This window comes from Oncorhynchus keta, chromosome 9, assembly GCF_023373465.1.
Source record: "Oncorhynchus keta strain PuntledgeMale-10-30-2019 chromosome 9, Oket_V2, whole genome shotgun sequence".
Classification (NCBI taxonomy): domain Eukaryota; kingdom Metazoa; phylum Chordata; class Actinopteri; order Salmoniformes; family Salmonidae; genus Oncorhynchus; species Oncorhynchus keta.
This window is the reverse complement of record NC_068429.1, coordinates 43459114-43477398: the sequence shown is the minus strand read 5'-3', so window position 1 is coordinate 43477398 and position 18285 is coordinate 43459114. Positions and strand designations below refer to the sequence as shown.

Here is an 18285-nt window from a genome sequence, read left to right as displayed (position 1 = left end):
CGTGTGCTGAATTTGTCCTGTGTGGTTGTAAGATAATGGCTCTAGCTACACCGGGGTTGTGGGTTCAATTCCGACTGGGGGTCACAAATACTCAAATGTATGTGAATACACTGTTGTAAGTCTCTTTGGCTAAAAAGGGTCTGCTAAATGGCATTCCATGTTTAATTCAAACGTGCTCTCTGTCTAGAAGCATTTTTCAAAGACGTCTTGTGGGGAATCATGCAGGCTAATCTCATAATGTCCTCTCTCTGTACTCATAATTCACGTCACGTCCAGTGACCGCAGAACAACGCACGGCCCAGTCAAGCTGTAGCATAATACAGTCATTGTCAGGCTCACACTGTATATGACCAGATTGTAATGGTGGACAAATATTCTTAGAATTCTACCGGATAACATTACAAAAGATAAACTGTATATTAAAAAAAAAATACATGAACAATAGGTATAAACATCAAAATTACTTGACAAAACAACAGATAATGTCAACAAAATGTGTTGCAGAATTTGAATACATCCCCAAAAATGAATTGATTTTTGTTCCACTAAATTGATTTAGTAATCCTAATTCATCTCAACCCTGCCTTTTGGGAGTGAGTCAGTATCAGGGTTGGGGGTGAATTCCATTTCAATTCAGTCAATTCGGGTTCACTTCCTTAAATCGACTTCATTGAAATGGAATTGACCCCCAACCCTGTGCAGTATCGAGCCATCAGAAGCCCCGAGGGATGGTGAACGACGCGCATGCAGCAGAGGCGGCATGCGGGTTATCTGGTTAGCATGATATAATTATGAGTGAATGAGATGAGACATTCAAATCCTGTTTATGTGGTGTCTTCCTGTGCTGCTGCTTTGGCTCACGTCCTGTACAGCACACAAGGCAGGGAGTCCCAGACCAGCACACTGGACGATGCGAGGCTGTGTCTTTGGTTGCTAAAACCTCAACTCAGACGCAGCTAATAGAGGGAGTATCAATAGCAATCCCATGCAACGCACATATGCAAACACATACACACACTGTAAACGAGGGCTCACCAGGCAGCTCCAGTTTGATACATTTAGGGTTTGGTCCTCGATCCACAGGGCATTTGTAGACATCTCCAGTCCGTTTGGCTGGCTGGCCGGCCAATGGAGAACCGATAAGTACCCTTTAAAGACAGAAACAGGGGAAGAGGTTAGTATTCCATACCCACCCAGCATAAACATAAAAGCAACAACTAGAGTTCCTCTCAACGACCTAGCGTTGGGTTTTGTGTTTTCCCACGAAAAAGGCAATTTAAATGTATTACAAAATTGATCTAAAATGCTTGTTGTGCAGTGGAAAGTACACAATTTAGCACTTTACCCCTACTATGTTTACTCGTCATAACATTGTTTATGTATTTCTGAGCGAGTAACTCATGCTTTTACATCGGAGTACAGCTTGTTAGCTGGGCTCTGTTGTTGTGAGTGTAATCTCTGTGGTCCAGTGCTGGTTCTCTCTCACCCGAAATCTTGTGGGTATGATATAACGCTAAGCTGAGCTAGTTATCTGCTAGCACGTAAACAGTTTGCCTAATTAACATTCCACTCTCCTAATGACCGCTGATCAACTAAAGAGGGTGCCACCAGCGGGAACACAATCAGTCATCATCTCAAAGCTCACAGCTAAGTGACACACTGCACAGAGAACAGACATCTGTGCCTGATCCACACTGGGCCTGGCTCACTTTCAGCGACAGCACTCACTCTAAATGAGAGCCTTCAATCGGGGGCCGTGCCATCTGTGATTGATAACTCACCTCACATCTACAGTAACCCAGGTTAAGTGACACAGGCATCGAGACACAATCTCTCTCTCCCTTTGTCTCCAATCGAGGTTTCTGTGAACTACCAACCCAAATAAAGGCTCTGTTCCAATATCCACACATACATACTACTAGCATACTTTTCTTAGAATGAAGCTATGATATAGCCATGCATTCTAAGGTATGCTAGTATGTATAATGGAAGGATCATATTTTCATCAATCGTATACATAGGTATCTGGTTAATATAATTGAACTGGAACTATCAGGTCTTTCTTTACATTATCACTGTGTGAAATTGACAGTGTGAAAATGCCTTAAAGTGGTACGCCAGTATGGATATCGGAACATATAGCCCTCGTCACTCGTTACACAATGGTATCTGTGTATAAGTGAGAGTAATTGGGCCTATCTACACGAGAAAGCTGTGGGATCGTTCATCATCACAGTTGCTCCTGCTGATTGGGAAGGACTAAATCACCGTAACTGATCCCATATGAGCTTAACAAGCCCATTCCAGCTGAATGTATGGGGATAGTGAGCTAGTTAGTTAGGGGCCAGGGTCACACTGTAAGGGACTCCAGTAGAGAACTATACAGACCGGCTGTCTCTCTGTCTGAGGTGGACTGTTCATTTCTCTAAATGAGGCAGATGTAGTTTACTAGCATGTAACAAAAAAGGGGGATAGTGAGCTAGTTATTTAGGGGCAGGGATCACAATGTTTGAGCCTCTAGTGGCGTAGTGTAGGGACCGGCTGTCTCTCTGTCTGTGGGGGACTGTACCTTTCTCTAAAGGGAGGCAGACTGAGTTAACTAGCATGTAAAAATGTGCTCCTTCATAAAATTAAGAGAGGGCCCACAGACACGTGGTTTCACAGTGCCTTTACTGGCAGACTGGGTGCATACTCTGGTGGGTTGTTTCCACTTAACAGAGGGGGGGGGGGGCTCTGTCTTTATGAGACAGACGGTGTTAAGCTGCAGGCCTAACTGATACACTTGGAGGGATGGAGGGAGGGAGAGAGGGACTCTTTATTTGAGCCAGTGTCTTGACCACAGGACTACACTCTTAGAAAAAAAAGGTGCTAAGTAGAACCATACAGGGTTCTTCAGTTTGTCCCCATTGGGGAACCCTTTTTGGTGCTGGGTAGAACCCTTTGCAGAGGGTTCGACATAGAACCATCTATGTAGGGATCTTCAAAGAACAGCCTGTATATAGTTTTACCTAGAACCCTCTATGAAGGGTTTTGCAGAGAACCAGTTTAACATCTAAAGTTTCTTCCAAGAACCGTCTATGAAGGGTCCTACCAAGAACCCTTTTATCTTTGGAGGGTTCTTCCTAGAAACCTCTATGAATGGTTCCACCAGCCTTATTAGTCTAATTAGTATTATTATTATTATTATTATTACATTATTCTTTTCAATTATGTTCTGATTGAATCTTCAGTTTTTGTTGGAAAGGAATATATTGAACAAAAATATAAACGCAATATGCAACAATTTCAAATATTTTACAGAGTTACAGTTCATGTAAGGAAATCAGTCAATTGAAATGAATTAATTAGGCCCTAATCTATGGATTTCACATGCCTGGGCAGGGGCGTAGCTTGGGTTTTAATACATACAGGAATACTCTACAGTTTAATCAGCTATCCGGTGAAGAAGCCAGATGTGGAGGTCCTGAGCTGGCATGGTTACACATGGTCGTACTGCCAAGTTCTCTAAAACGACATTGGAGGCGGCTTATGATAGAGAAATTAACTTTCAATTCTCTGGCAACCGCTCTGGTGGACATTCCTGCAGTCAGCATGCCAATTGCACGCGCCCGCAAAACTTGTGTGACAAAACTGCACATTTTAGAGTGGCCTTTTATTGTCTGCAGCACAAGGTGCACCTGTGTAGTGATCATGCTGTTTAATCAGCTTCTTGATATGCCACACCTGTCAGGTCGATGGATTATCTTGCCAATTGAGAAATGCTCATTAACAGGAATGTAAACAAATTTGTACAAAAACATTTGAGAGAAATAAGCTTTTTGTGTGTATGGAACATTTCTGGGAAATTGTATTTCAGCTCATGAAATCATGCGACCAACACTTTACATGTTGCGTTTATATTTTTGTTTAGTATAGCTAGCTAAATCAGCCATTAACCACGCCATCAGAAGCTAGATAGAAGGCCTCCGGCATTCCACTGTATTAGGGCAGAACTTTGGAGTGGCAGTGGAATCAACCAATCACTCTGTTTATCAAGCATGGGTAGATGCAGCCCAATATGGCGACAGGAGTATGAGCGGGTTTGTCCGAAGGAGTGGGTGTATGGAAAGCAAATCAGCTAATTGAGCAGATTTGTTGCCGCTCAGGAACGTTTTGAGTGGCTGATTGGCCTGCAAGACGAGTCGATAACCCGGCGACCAGTGCGCCGGTCTGCCTGCCGAATTGAAGTGCTTTCTGCTGAGTATCACGGTAGTAGTAGTTGTACATTTCGATTGGGAAATGCTTAGACTAATGGTTGTGTTTTTGTAGGCTACCATAGGTTGTGTAAGCAATGTGGTTATGGTTGTTGGTAGCATTATCAGTGTTGGTCCCTTATTAATAGTGAGCGTGCAACTTTCAAACAACCACCCCACCCCCACTCTTCCCTACCAGCGAACCAAGGAAATTATGACGAGCGCGAGAAGGGTTTAGGATGTTTTTCAACGAAAGTAAAGAACAGTAATGTTACGAGTAATGTTGCGCTTCGCAGGTTAATAGGCGATAAGATAATGTTTCGCGAAAGGAGCGTACATACGGTATTTGGCCTGGCGAAGTGGTTTTATATGCTGATTGAATGGAAGCTGTTTAAGCTGTATGATTTACTCTGCTCGTCTCGAGGAGAAATGACGAGTACAAATTGTCCGAGACCGAGTCAAGGTCGAGTAAAAATGTATCCGAAACTCGAGACCCAAGTATTATATGGTTCTATGCAGAACCCTTCTTGACTTCCAAAGAATATTCAAAAGAACCCTTCCTTCCAAAAACGGTTCTTGTGTAAAGGGTTCTAGATAAAACCATGTGCCTTACATAACTTTTTTTTTTGTGATTTTGGTAAAGATGTTTGAAAATAGTAGAAACAGTCAACGTTACAGGGAGGGACCCACGAGTCATGTAATGCAGTCAGTATTTTAAGATATCTCAATGTTGAAGTTGTCTTGTTAACGGGAAACCAAACTACTGTCAATTCCATTTAAATTCCAGACAATTCAGAAAGTAAACTATTCCAATTTGAAATGCTACTAATTGAAGAGAATTGGAATTTGAATACCATTAAAAGTCCAAAAATGGATGTAGCAACTGATAGCCCCTTAAATACTTTGAGCATTTCATTGAGCCTGCCTGGAGTGCCAGATGGGCAGAGTTAGCTTTTTACACCTTTGGGACTATTCCATTGGTTCCATCCATGGAACCAAACTAAATCAAGGGCAGCTTAAGTATTTCAAAGAAAACTATCACTATGTGGAGCATTTCATGAGTTGACTCACCATTTCCCTTCACTGTTCTCAAACTGCTGGACTGAGTATCCAAACATGTCCTCCAGCGAACCATGGAAATTCAGCCCATTCTTGTCATCCACGTTAAAGGAGAACACACACGGTAGCAACGCTGCAAGAAAATGTAACTTGTTACTACAGAGCAATCAAACATGTTTCATTGGAGAAAAGAGCTATAAGCTTTTAACAAGTATAATGTTATTATACTTTTGTGTAAAACAAAATATTTGCAGTATCAATGAACTTCATATTTACAGAGAAATTATTGGCAAGCAGAAAAAGAAGATATGCATAAATAGTTATACAATATGTTTCAGGAAACAAACAAGAAGCAATAAAAAGCCAGTTGCACAAATACAAACTGTTTACTTTCCCAACTTTTTTTTTTTTTTACTTTTGTTTTATAAAACGTGTTCCATGGGTTTATCAAAACATTTTCTAAACTCGTTTTTTCTGGTATATTGTTGCTATGGCGATACAAATGTAATGTTTGTCATGCAAATAAAGCATTGTGCATTGAATTGTTTAGAATACAAAAGGTGCTAGGGATGGGAGTCAAATATGGAAATCATAACCCTGTCTACTGTACAGAGAGTGCCCTTCCAGTGTCAAAAGAAGCCAGAGAAATGTCATCATAAGAGAATTATGTCTGTCAGAGACCCCCTCCACCTCCATTGACATCTGACTTTCTAGGACCCTCCTTACTCAACCCTGGATGTCGAAGCCAGTTCCACTGCATTTTCCCCCCATTGGGACCGATTTAGAACAAGGACACCATGTGGGTGCAATTAACAGGTAGAACAGAAAACCAGCAGGATCTGGAGCTCGTAGGGCACGAGTTGAATACCCGTTGCTCTAGCACAATGACTTCTTCTCCAGACCTCCATCCTCAGTATGCTACTGAGCTCCTGAACTAAAATACATAGTCGCTAAATATCTAAATGCAGTCCTCGACGACATATCTCATTGCCTTTTCATTTTTTTGTGAATATCACAGTGTCACGTTGGTTCCTCTCCTTGTTCGGCGGTCGACGTCACCGGCCTTCTAGCCATCACCGATCCATTTTTCTTGTTCCATTTGTTTTGTCTTGTCTTCACTCACCTGGTTTCAACTCCCTAATTACATGTTGTATATTTTCCCTCTGTTTCCCCCCCATGTCCTTGCCGGGAATTGTTTATTGTAAGTATGTGTGCTTTCTGTGACTGGTGCGAGACGGATCTTGTGCCCATGTGTTTTGTTATTTTTGTATGCCGGTAGTGATGTACATTAAACGGCTCCGGCTATTTACCAAGTTCTGCTCTCCTGCGTTTGACTTCCCTGCCACCAGTTACGCACCCTTGACACAGAGTATTGTATTAAATTCCCGGATTCGTGAGGGAGACTTTAGGATTAGCAGCTCACTGCAACGTGGGCCAAGAAACAGGTTAGTAGGGGTGACGAAACACGAAGACCAAACACAGTAACTCACAGAGGACACTTGTCCTCTAATGAGTATGATTGAACATCCCACAGCCAAACATCCCAATAACATACTGTAGTAGCCTACAGTATATGGAGATCAGCTGTGGGAGTTCATATTCACTTTATACTACGCTTGGGGTTAGACACAGACCCATGCAGGAAGCCTTCCCAGCAAACCCGGGAACATTCCCTGGACATTAATTGAAATTCCCATTACGTTCTAGTTAGGCTTTTATCTATCATTCAAATAATGTTTTTCATAAATGTTTTTTCTTCTTCCAGAAAGCGTTTCAAATGAAATATTCTTGGAAAGTTCTCCTAGCGTTCACTAATGTTGTGCACAACGTCTGTAACAACCACCACAGAACATTTCCCTATGGTTCTTATTAGGTTTCCAGCTAATGTAATAACACAATGTCCGAGTAATGGTTTTAGAACATACTGCCACAAAAGAAAATGTGGGAGCAATAGAAATGGTTCTGAGAAAACATTACAGCAATGTTCTCCTAATGTTCCCACAACCTTGAAATATTCCGTGAATCTTTAAGGAACAGACCAAATGTGTTCTGGGAACGTTCTTGCAACATCAGGTGAACGTTTTATACAAACATTATATAATCACCAGCACAACTGGACAGTTTTTATGTTATTAGAACTTTTTGGGGCAACCTAATGAATGTTCTGGGAACATTCACAGAACCCATTTTGGTTTGCTGGGTTAGTCCATGATGTATTTGTAACAGACAAACTGAAGCAAACAGAGGGAACAGTGTACTGTACAGCACTCTACTCTAGTGTGTGTCGCAGAGCAGACATGGTTAATATGAATGGTTCATGTGCAACCAGTTAGCCACAGGCCTTCCTTACAAAGCTCACGGTATGTACTGTAAGTGTTCCCATTCCCAGGCCACTCTCCAGTTCCAGTGCTTCATCTACTTTGGTGGCGCACATTCTGTCCAACAGGCCTTTTATAGAGGCCTCTTAATTAAACATATTAAGTGGTCTGTCCACTGCAGCCACTCAGACACCATGGCCCTTCCTCCAAAACGAGTCATTCTCGTTGCACCAGCTCTTCTCTTTCCTGAGTGTGAATGCTCCCAACTCCCTGAGACCAAACGATACGTGGTTGCTCATCAGTCTCCCTTTTTCTTTGCATCATCACCACCACCACCTCTGTCCTGAGTTTGAGGGGTTATCTTAGGAAGCAACTTTGTTTGAGAACGAGCTGTACTCTGTCCTGAGTCTATCCTGTCTTTGCATCACCTCTGTGAATACAGTACATCCCTATGACACGACTGGACACGTTTGGTCTTATAATCAGGCTCCGTTTTCTTGGCATCACCTCTGTCCCAGTCTCACAAAACCAGACTTCCTCCCTTACTGTAGCTCGGAAGCAAGTCGGTTCCGTACGCAATTAGCCTGGGGACGAGGAGAACAGTTTGAATGGCCCTGCCTGTAGTCATCATGGATGTGGATGTTCATCAGTCTCTGTTTTGCTAGAGAGCTGTTCTTTGCACCACCCCTGTCTGACCTGAATGCCCCTGTGAACATCCGCACAGACATTATGGCTGGTCATCATCGGTCTCTGTTGTCTTTGGGAGCAGACGTTTTATTTGGGGGGTATGAGATGATTTGGGAGCTGGATACACATGATGAGCTTCCTCTGCAATTTCCGATGTGGCTTGTAAACAACAGACTTTGGTGGCATCCCAAATGACACCCTATTCCCTACATGGTGCCCTACTTTTGAACAGGGCCCATAGGACTCTAGTCAAAAGTATTTCACTACATAGGGAATATGGTGCCATTTGGGATGCCACTAAAGTCTGTTGTTTACAAGCTACATCGGAGACTGCAGAGGAAGCTCATCATGTGTATCTAGCTCCCAAATCGTCGGCCAAAGACGGCCAAAAGGCACAGATATACCCTGAAGTGGCTCCCAGAATAACCAATCTCATATCCATCGTCTCTGGACACTGAGCACAGGATGGAGGAGTAAGTCATTTACACATCCCATAATCAAATAAGACACGGTGTTGCAGGTTACACGGTGATAGGGCCTAACAGCCTAGTGCCACCCCCAAGCTCACAAACAGATCTTAACCAAATGAAAGACGTGTGGTGGGTAACATGGTGGATCACATTTGAGGACATTTGTGGACAACAATGCTCTTGATTGAGTAAAAGCTTTAAAAGGTAGAAGACACGCAGGCTGGGACGTAACTTCTTAAGAGGCCCCTGAAGTCCGGGCCTCGGTCATTTTTTTTTATTTTTAAATTTGTAATTTTTATTTTATTTTAATTTTTTGCATTTTCCAATTAAGAACATTCAAAACAAAAGTGAAAAGATATTAGACAACGATAGGACAAAGTGACAGTAACAGATGAACGTAACAAAAAGAAATTATAATTATAGTTATATAAACAAACATACAATAATAAAAAATAAAAAAATAAAAAAAAATAACGAGACATTGGATCACCTGCCGTAGGCTACATATTATACATTACGTGTGAAACATTATGTGAGGATTATATATACATGAGATGTGGGGGGAGATTCTCCATTATAGTCAATAAAAGGTTGCCAAATTCTGTAAAATGTCTTTAACTTATTCCTCAAGCAGTAAGTGATTTTCTCCAAAGGGATACAACTATTAACTTCCGAAAGCCACATTGCAACTGGGCCTCGGTCATTTTAAAATAAACAAATGTTGTATGTTGTACACAATAAAGAAAGTCAATTACTGGTCAACGTCTAAATAATTCTCCCAGGTTGGATCAAAGCTCAGAACGCTTATACTCTTGATCTGACCGAGTTCTAATCGCGCCTGCCTCTTTGCGAATAATTGGAATCATGAAAAGTGGTTTGTTCGTTATGTTCGCCTGCGTCCCCCAGATTTACCTTTTTACAAGCACATTCAAATGGCTAACTCCGCCCTCTCGCGACACAGGCCGAGGACCTGAGACGTGAAACGAACTACCCCAGCTCGGAGTCGGCTCAAGTAGACAACTAGAGACGCTGTTGACAGTGTGTTTGCGAGATGCCATCCCATGATCTTGACTTGTCTACCAGCATAGGTTAGTACAGTGGTTCCCAAACGTGGGGTCGGGGCCCCATGTGTCGTCCCGTAAGAAAACCTATACTAATCTTATCAAACAAGTTAGCAATGAAAAAAAAACATGTTTCAATATGAAAAGCTTTCCCCTATAGGCCTACATTAAAATGCATTCAAAATGCAAAAAAATACATTTATAAACATTGTTCGTCTTACCTCGATCGCCCACTGGAATTTATAGTTTGCCCATTACCCACCTTTTTTACCACTACATCACTGATATTAATACAGAATTGTAAGTAATACTCTAACATTTCACGTGAATGTGATAATACAATCATCTGTGTGCGGAGCTTGATTAGTAATGCCTAGGAATACAAATGTGAGCGCTGTGATTTGAGAAAAGAGCTGATGATTTTATGTAATTTTATCATTACAACTGACTGAACCGCTACAGCTAATAGGCAATGCATTTGTAGATCGACTGAGGTGAATTTTTGCTCGTTTTTGATGTTCTCCAAATATCATTTGTACGTTTTTTGATTTATTGTTTAGTAATAAAGTAAAGGAGCTTCAACTTTGTTTAATTATGAGAGGGAAATAACACCAAAGAGTGCCTTCCGATTTAAATAAAGTTATTAAACTTGTGCAAAGCTGTACACATTGATTTAACTATGTGAATGCTATATTTACAGATATCATGGCACCGCCAACAACTGCTGCTGAGTTGAAATTCTGAAACAAGTGCCAGTGGGTTAACTGCCTTGTTGGTCCAAACTTCAAACATGCTTTTAAATAATAGTGTTGGCCAACATACTGAGTTGTTAATTCTGAAACATGGTAAAAAATGTCAATCAGTACGTCCAACTCTCTAACCACTATGCTCGCTGAGTATTCAGACCCAGTTTTGCCAATCAGCAATCTACACACAATAACCCATAATGACAAAGTGAAAGTTTTTAGAAGTTTTTGCAAATGTATTAAATAAAATAAACAGAAATACCTTATTTACGTAAGTATTCAGACCCTTTGCTATGAGACTCGAAATTGAGCTCAGGTTTCCATTGATCATCCTTGAGATGTTTCTACAACTTGAATGGTGTCCACTTGTGGTAAATTCAATTGATTGGACAAGGACAGCCTGATTGTGTTGAGCAAAAACCAAGCCATGAGATCAGGATTGTGTTGAGGCACAGATCTGGGAAAGGGTACCAAAACATTTCTGCAGCATTGAAGATAATCAAGAACACAGTGGCCTCCATCATTCATAAATGGAAGAAGTTGACCAAAGAACCTGATGTTCTTTGACAGCTCTGACAGAGCTCCAGAATTGCTCTTGGACATGGGAGAACCTTCCAGAAGGACAACCATCTCTGCAGCAATCAGGCCTTTATGGTAGAGTGGCCAGCCACTCCTCCGTGAAAGGCACATGACAGCCCGCTTGGAATTTGCCAAAAGGCACCTAAAAACTCAGACCATGAGACCAAGATTCTCTGGTCTGAGGAAACCAAGATTGAGCTTTTTGGCCTGAATGCCAAGCATCACGTCTGGAGGAAACTTGGGAACATCCCTACGGTGAAGCATGGTGGTGGCAGCACCATGCTGTGGGGATGTTTTTCATAGGCAGGGACTGGGAGACTAGTCGGGATTGAGGCAAAGATGAACGAAGCAAAGTACAGAAAGATCATTAATGAAAACTCTCAGGACCTCAGACTGGGGCGAAGGTTCACCTTCCAACAGGACAACAACCCTAAGCACACAGCCAAGACAACGCAAGAGTGGCTTCGGGACAACTAAATGTCATTGAGTGGCCCAGCCAGAGCCCGGACTTGAAACCCGATCGAACATCTCTGGAGAGACCTGAAAATAGCTGCGCAGCAACCCTCCCCATTCACACTGACAGAGCTTGAGAGGATCTGCAGAGAAGAATTTGAGAAACTCCCCAAATACAGGTGTGCCAAGCTTGTAGTGTCATACCCAAGAAGACTAGATGCTGTAATCGCTGCCAAATGTGCTTCAACAAAGTACTGAGTAAAGGGTCTGAATACTTATGTAAATGTGATTTCAGTTTTTTATTTGTAATACATTTGTAAATATTTCTGTATAATGTTTTTGCTTTGTCATTATGGGGTATTGTGTGTACTGTAGATTGATGTAGAAATACATTTTAAATTAATTTTTGAGTAAGGCCGTAACGTACCAACATGTGGAAAAAGTCAAGAGGGTGGGGGGCCATGTTATAACTGATCCTATATCAGCATCAGACATTTGACCCTCCCAGGTAGCTCTCTCTGGTCACCAAATCAGTTCAGGCTAGCGATGAGGTGTGCCTTGATAATTGGATAAAACTTATTCTAAATCAGTCATCTGGCAGAGGTGCTGCTGGTCCACTCCAACATATGGAGCAGTCAAACTTTTCAATGTCTGGCATTCCACCCTCCGAAGCAGATAACGGTCACTAAACTCAGTTCAGGCTAAGAAAGACTGATGTGATAAAAACTGATACTAAATCAGTTGGCTCGTGTTTGACCCATCCGACCAGTGGGAAAGGATTCAGATACGTCAGCAGCACACTGCTCTGCTCTCTAATGAGATGGATTCCGTCTCGGCCGGACTCTGTTCCATTTGTTGGCACGGAGTGGCTTCAACCTCTGCTGCGGTCACTTCCGTACGTTGTCAGCAATTCATCTATTTGCTTAGTCACTGTTTGATGGTTATGTAATTAAGCTACAAAGTCATCTCTACTCATAGATGTGGCTATTTATCTATAGGCCCTCGTCAATCTCTAAGTAAAGTAATTGGATGTGTGTGTAGGTTGTACTATCCGTTTTAATATACAATGAAGACTGCGCTGAGTAAACATAAGCTCACTCCTGTGGGTCAAGTCAAGTGTTGGCTGGAATGTGTGTAGGCAGAGGATGCTGTACATTAAACATGGACAACAATGGAATCCATACCGTAACATAATGCCTCAAATGAATGTCAATTGAAACCTCTCCGATTGACTTCATTCATTCAATTGGGACTATTCCCATTCATTCACTGTGTGTGGATGTAAATGTATATCGAGTCCACAGAGATGCCTGCCATGTCCGATTCCATATTGGAACTGGAACGTCCAGATGTATTCCTTGGAGCGCTGATTTTTATTGGCCCGGAACAAGGAATAGGAATACAAGTCGCCGCCCACGGAATGACATAATACTCCCTGCCGGTTGTCAAGGCTTTCATCCCAGAATCCCCCCTCCAATCAGGGGGACCGGGGTCGACACCAAACTCCCCATCCATCCCCAATTATGTTCTATCACACACCCACACCCTATTCCAAACCCACATCCAAAAATTCACAACAGATGCATGCTCAAAAAGTGCTGATCAGCGGAGCTAACTTAAAGCACACAGCTGGGCCCTAGGCAGTCTAAAGGGAGCAGTGCTTGAATAGACATTTCACGGAGAGACTAAAAATACATCCCCCTCGTGATGTTACAGGGTTCACATCCTCTATCTCCCCATAGGCAACCTAAAGCAAATAGTCATGAGTGTAATTTGAGAGAGTCAGTGGGCAGCAAGGTTTGTGAGTAAACGGTCCATGGTCCACAATAAACTGTCAACGGCGAATTGATTTATAAACCAGACCCATGCTGTAGCAGATCGTCCCGTATGTGGTGCCAATGTGTAGATGATAGAACAATATACTGCATAAGCTTTGTTATCTCTGCGTGTACAATGTTGCAGTGGGCTTATCAAGGTTTTGGCGGACAACATGGGATGAGGAAAGAGAAGAACAGTTATCATGTCTGCGTGGCGATGGCAGATGAAGGGGATTACATGTAATAAACAATATCTAACTAACGTGCTTGTTCGTTATCCTTTTATTGAATGATATAGTAACGTTTTACAAGCCGTTTTTTTATTTCATACCTTGCCCATTTTTATGGAACGTTTCATAAGCCTCAGAGCAATAACAACCCACTTGGGATGCACTAAGCTGTTTCCTTTTCCTGCTAGACTGAAATACGTTGTAATGATCTGTACAACACACTGCATGATGCTCTGTTCTACACAGTAACACTGCTAAGTACAGCATATAGACAGACAATGGGATGAATTCTCTCAGACGAGAGTGTATCAGAAGGCATTGGATGTCCAGCTTCTGCCCTGATACTCGATATGGAAATGTCAGGGCTTTCTCACATGAGAGAGAGAGGAGAGAGGGAGAGAGAACCCCCAAATCCTCCTGGGCTAACAGGAATCTTTCACAGCAGCCCTGATCTCGGCTCAGGACATTATCCAGCTCACTTCCCAACGCTGAAATTGGATTGGAAACGGATGTGCCGAAGGAGAATGAGAAGATACACACACACACACACACACACAAAACGCCACTTGGGATGCACTACGTAAGACTTTCAAACAGGTCAACATTCACAAGGCCGCAGGGCCAGACGGATTACCAGGACTTGTACTCCGAGCATGCGCTGACCAACTGGGAAGTGTCTTCACTGACATTTTCAAACTGTCCCGGACTGAGTCTGTAATACCAGCCTGTTTCAAGCAGACCACCACAGTCCCTCTGCACCAAGAGCACTAAGGTAACCTCTCTGAATGACTACTGACCCGTCTGTAGCCATGAAGTGCTTTGAAAGACTGGTCAAGGCCCACATCAACACCATCATAACAGAAACCCTAGACCCACTCCATTTTGCATACCACACAAACAGATCCACAGATGATGCAATCTCCATTGCACTCCACACCGCCCTTTCCCACCTGGACAAAAGGAACACCTATGTGAGAATACTATTCATTGACTACAGCTCAGAGTTCAACACCATAGTGCCCTCAAAGCTCATCACTAAGCTAAGGACCCTGGGACTAAACACCTTCCTCCGCAACTGGATCCTGGACTTTCTGACGGTCCACCCCCAAGTGGTAAGGGGACGTAACAACACAGCCGCCATGCTGATCCTCAACACGGAGACCCCTCAGGGGTGCGTGCTCAGTCCCCTCCTGTACTCACTGTCCACTCATGACTGCATGGCCAGGCATGACTCCAAAACCATTATTAAGTTTACCGATGACACAACAGTGGTAGGCCTGATCAACTCCAACAATGAGACAGCCTATAGGGAGGAGGTCAGAGACCTGGCCTTGTGGTCCCAGAATAAGAACTTTTCCCCCAACGCGATCAAAACAAAAGGAGATGATTGTAGGCTACAGGAAAAGGAGGACCGAGCACACCACCATTCTCATTGACAGTTTACACACTGATTTGGTGAGTGAGTTTAATAGGAAGTGCATTGGAGATGGTACCCACTGTGACTATTAAAACCTACCCTAACCAGAAACAGTGGATAGATGGCGGCATTCACGTAAAACTGAAAGCGCGAACCACCGCATTTAACCTTGGAAAGATGATTGGGAATATGGCTGAATATAAACAGTGTAGCTATTCCCTCCACAAGGCAATCAAACAAGCGAAATGTCGGTATAGAGATATAGTGTAGTCGCTATTCAACGACTCAGACACGAGACCTATGTGGCAGGGTCTGCAGGCAATTACAGACTACAAAAAGAAAACCAGCCATGTCACGGCCACAGACATCTTGCTTCCAGACAAACTAAACACCTTCTTTGCCCGCTTTGAGGATACCAAGGGCCCCTCCTCTCCTTCTCCGTGGCAGACGTGAGTAAGACATTTAAACACCATATTTTGCAAATAAATTCATAAAAAATCCTACAATGTGATTTTCTGGATTTTCTTTTCTCATTTTGTCTGGCATAGTTTAAGTGTACCTATGATGAAAATTACAGGCCTCTCTCATCTTTTTAAGTGTGAGAACTTGCACAATTGGTGGCTGACTAAATACTTTTTTTGCCCCACTGTATATCCATACACGCATGCATATATATACACATATATACATACACATACTTATATAGACATACATACTTTTTAAAGAATATACCTTTATTATTATTCCCCGCAAACCTTTCCGCCGATCCCCCAATTGGAGTAAACTAATAAACACTTCTGCTTCTACCTTCAATCCATACATACTCATCTCTTCAGTGGGTCATATGATTGAGTGTAGTCTGGCCCAGGAGTGTGAAGGTGAACGGAAAGGCTCTAGAGCAACGAACCGCCCTTGCTGTCTCTGCCTGGCCGGTTCCCCTCTTTCCGCTGGGATTCTCTGCCTCTAACCCTATTACAGGGGCTGAGTCACTGGCTTACTAGGGCTCTTTCATACCGTCCCTAGGAGGGGTGTGTCACTTGAATGGGTTGAGTCACTGATGTGATCTTCCTGTCTGGCTTGGCACCCCCCCCTTGGGTTGTGCCTTGGCGGAGAACTTTGTGGGCTATACTCGGCCTTGTCTCAGGATGGTAAGTTGGTGGTTGAAGATATCCCTCTAGTGGTGTGGGGGCTGTGCTTTGGCAAAGTGGGTGGGGTTATATCCTTCCTGTTTGGCCCTGTCCGGGGGTGTCCTCGGATGGAGCCACAGTGTCTCCTGACCCCTCCTGTCTCTGCCTCCAGTATTTATGCTGCAGTAGTTTATGTGTCGGGGGGCTAGGGTCAGTTTGTTATATCTGGTGTACTTCTCCTGTCCTATCCGGTGTCCTGTGTGAATTTAAGTATGCTCTCTCTAATTCTCTCTTTCTCTCTTTCTTTCTCTCTCTCGGAGGACCTGAGCCCTAGGACCATGCCTCAGGACTACCTGACATGATGACTCCTTGCTGTCCCCAGTCCACCTGGCTGTGCTGCTGCTCCATTTTCAACTGTTCTGCCTGTGATTATTATTATTTGACCATGCTGGTCATTTATGAACATTTGAACATCTTGGCCATGTTCTGTTACAATCTCCACCCGGTACAGCCAGAAGAAGACTGGCCACCCCACATAGCCTGGTTCCTCTCTAGGTTTCTTCCTAGGTTTTGGCCTTTCTAGGGAGTTGTTCCTAGCCACTGTGCTTCTACACCTGCATTGCTTGATATCAGCTGATGTACGAAGGGCTATATAAATACATTTGATTTGATTTGATTTACCAACATATTCCATCGCTCCCTATCCCAGTCTGCTGTCCCCACATGCTACAAGATGGCCACCATTGTTCCTGTACCGAAGAAGGAAAAGATAACTGAACTAAATTACTATTGCCCCGTAGCACTAACTTCTGTCATCATGAAGTGCTTTGAGAGACGAGTCAAGGATCATATCACCTCCACCTTACCTGCCACCCTAGACCCACTTCAGTTTGCATACTGCCCCAACAGGTCCACAGACGATGCACAATGCCCTATCCCATCTGGACAAGAGGAATACCTACAGTATGTAAGAATGCCGTTCATTGTCTACAGCTCAGCATTCACCACCATAGTACCCTCCAAGCTCATCATTAAGCTTGAGGCTCTGGGTCTCAATCCCGCCCTGTGCCCTGGACTTTCTGATGGGCCGCCCCCAGGTGGCCAGGTGGTGAAGGCAGGAAACAACATCTCCACTTCGATGATCCTCAACAATGGGGCCCCACAAGGGTGCGTGCTCAGACCCCTCCTGTACTCCCTGTTCACCCATGACTGCGTGGCCTTGCACGCCTCCAACTCTATCATCAAGTTTGCAGATGACACAACAGTAGTGGGCTTGATTACCAACAACGACGAGACAGCCTACAGGGAGGAGGTGAGGACACTCGGAATGTGGTGTCAGGAAAATAACCTCTCACTCAACGTCAACAAAGGAGATGATCGTGGACTTCAGGAAACAGCAGAGGGAGCAACCCCTCTATCCACTTTGACGGGACAGCAGTGGAGAAGGTGAAACGTTTTAAGTTCCTCGGCGTACACATCACGAACAAACTGAAAAAGTGACTGTTCCACTGGATGTTATAAGGTGAATGCACCAATTTGTAAGTCGCTCTGGATAAGAGCGTCTGCTAAATGACTTAAATGTAATGTAAATGTAAAATGTAAAAAAGTCCACCCACAGAGACAGTGTGGTGAAGAAGGCGCTGTTCCAACCTCAGGAGGCTAAAGAAATTTAGCTTGTCACCTAAAGCCATCACAAACTTTTACAGATGCACAATTGAGAGCATCCTATAGGGCTTTATCACCGCCTGGTATGGCAATTACACCGCCCTCAACCGCAAGGCTCTCCAGAGGGTGGTGCGGTCTGCACAACGCATCACCGGGGGCAAACGACCTGCCCTCCAGGACACCTACAGCACCCGATGTCACAGGAAGGCCAAAAAGATAACCAAGGACAACAAACACCTGAGCGAGCCACTGCCTTTTCACCCCGCTACCATCCAGAAGGCGAGGTCAGCACAGGTGCATCAAAGCTGGGACAGAGACTGAAAAACAGCTTCAAGGCCATCAGAGTGTTAAACAGGCATCACTAACACAGAGAGGCTGCTGCCTAAATACAGACTCGAATCATTGGCCACTAAAATAAATGGAT

General features: G+C 43.5%; 1 protein-coding gene across 2 annotated transcripts in view; it reads right to left on the bottom strand.

Moving 5' to 3' along the window:
- The window catches only part of itga1 (integrin, alpha 1), a 67489-nt gene that overhangs the window by 27228 nt on the left and 21976 nt on the right, over window positions 1–18285 (bottom strand). For both annotated transcript variants that reach the window (XM_035776715.2, XM_035776716.2), the window contains exons 2-3: window positions 5304–5424; window positions 1036–1148 (exon numbers count right to left, since the gene is read on the bottom strand). In XM_035776715.2, the coding sequence (XP_035632608.1) occupies window positions 1036–1148; window positions 5304–5424 (234 nt within the window). The remainder of the gene's footprint in view (window positions 1–1035; window positions 1149–5303; window positions 5425–18285) is intronic.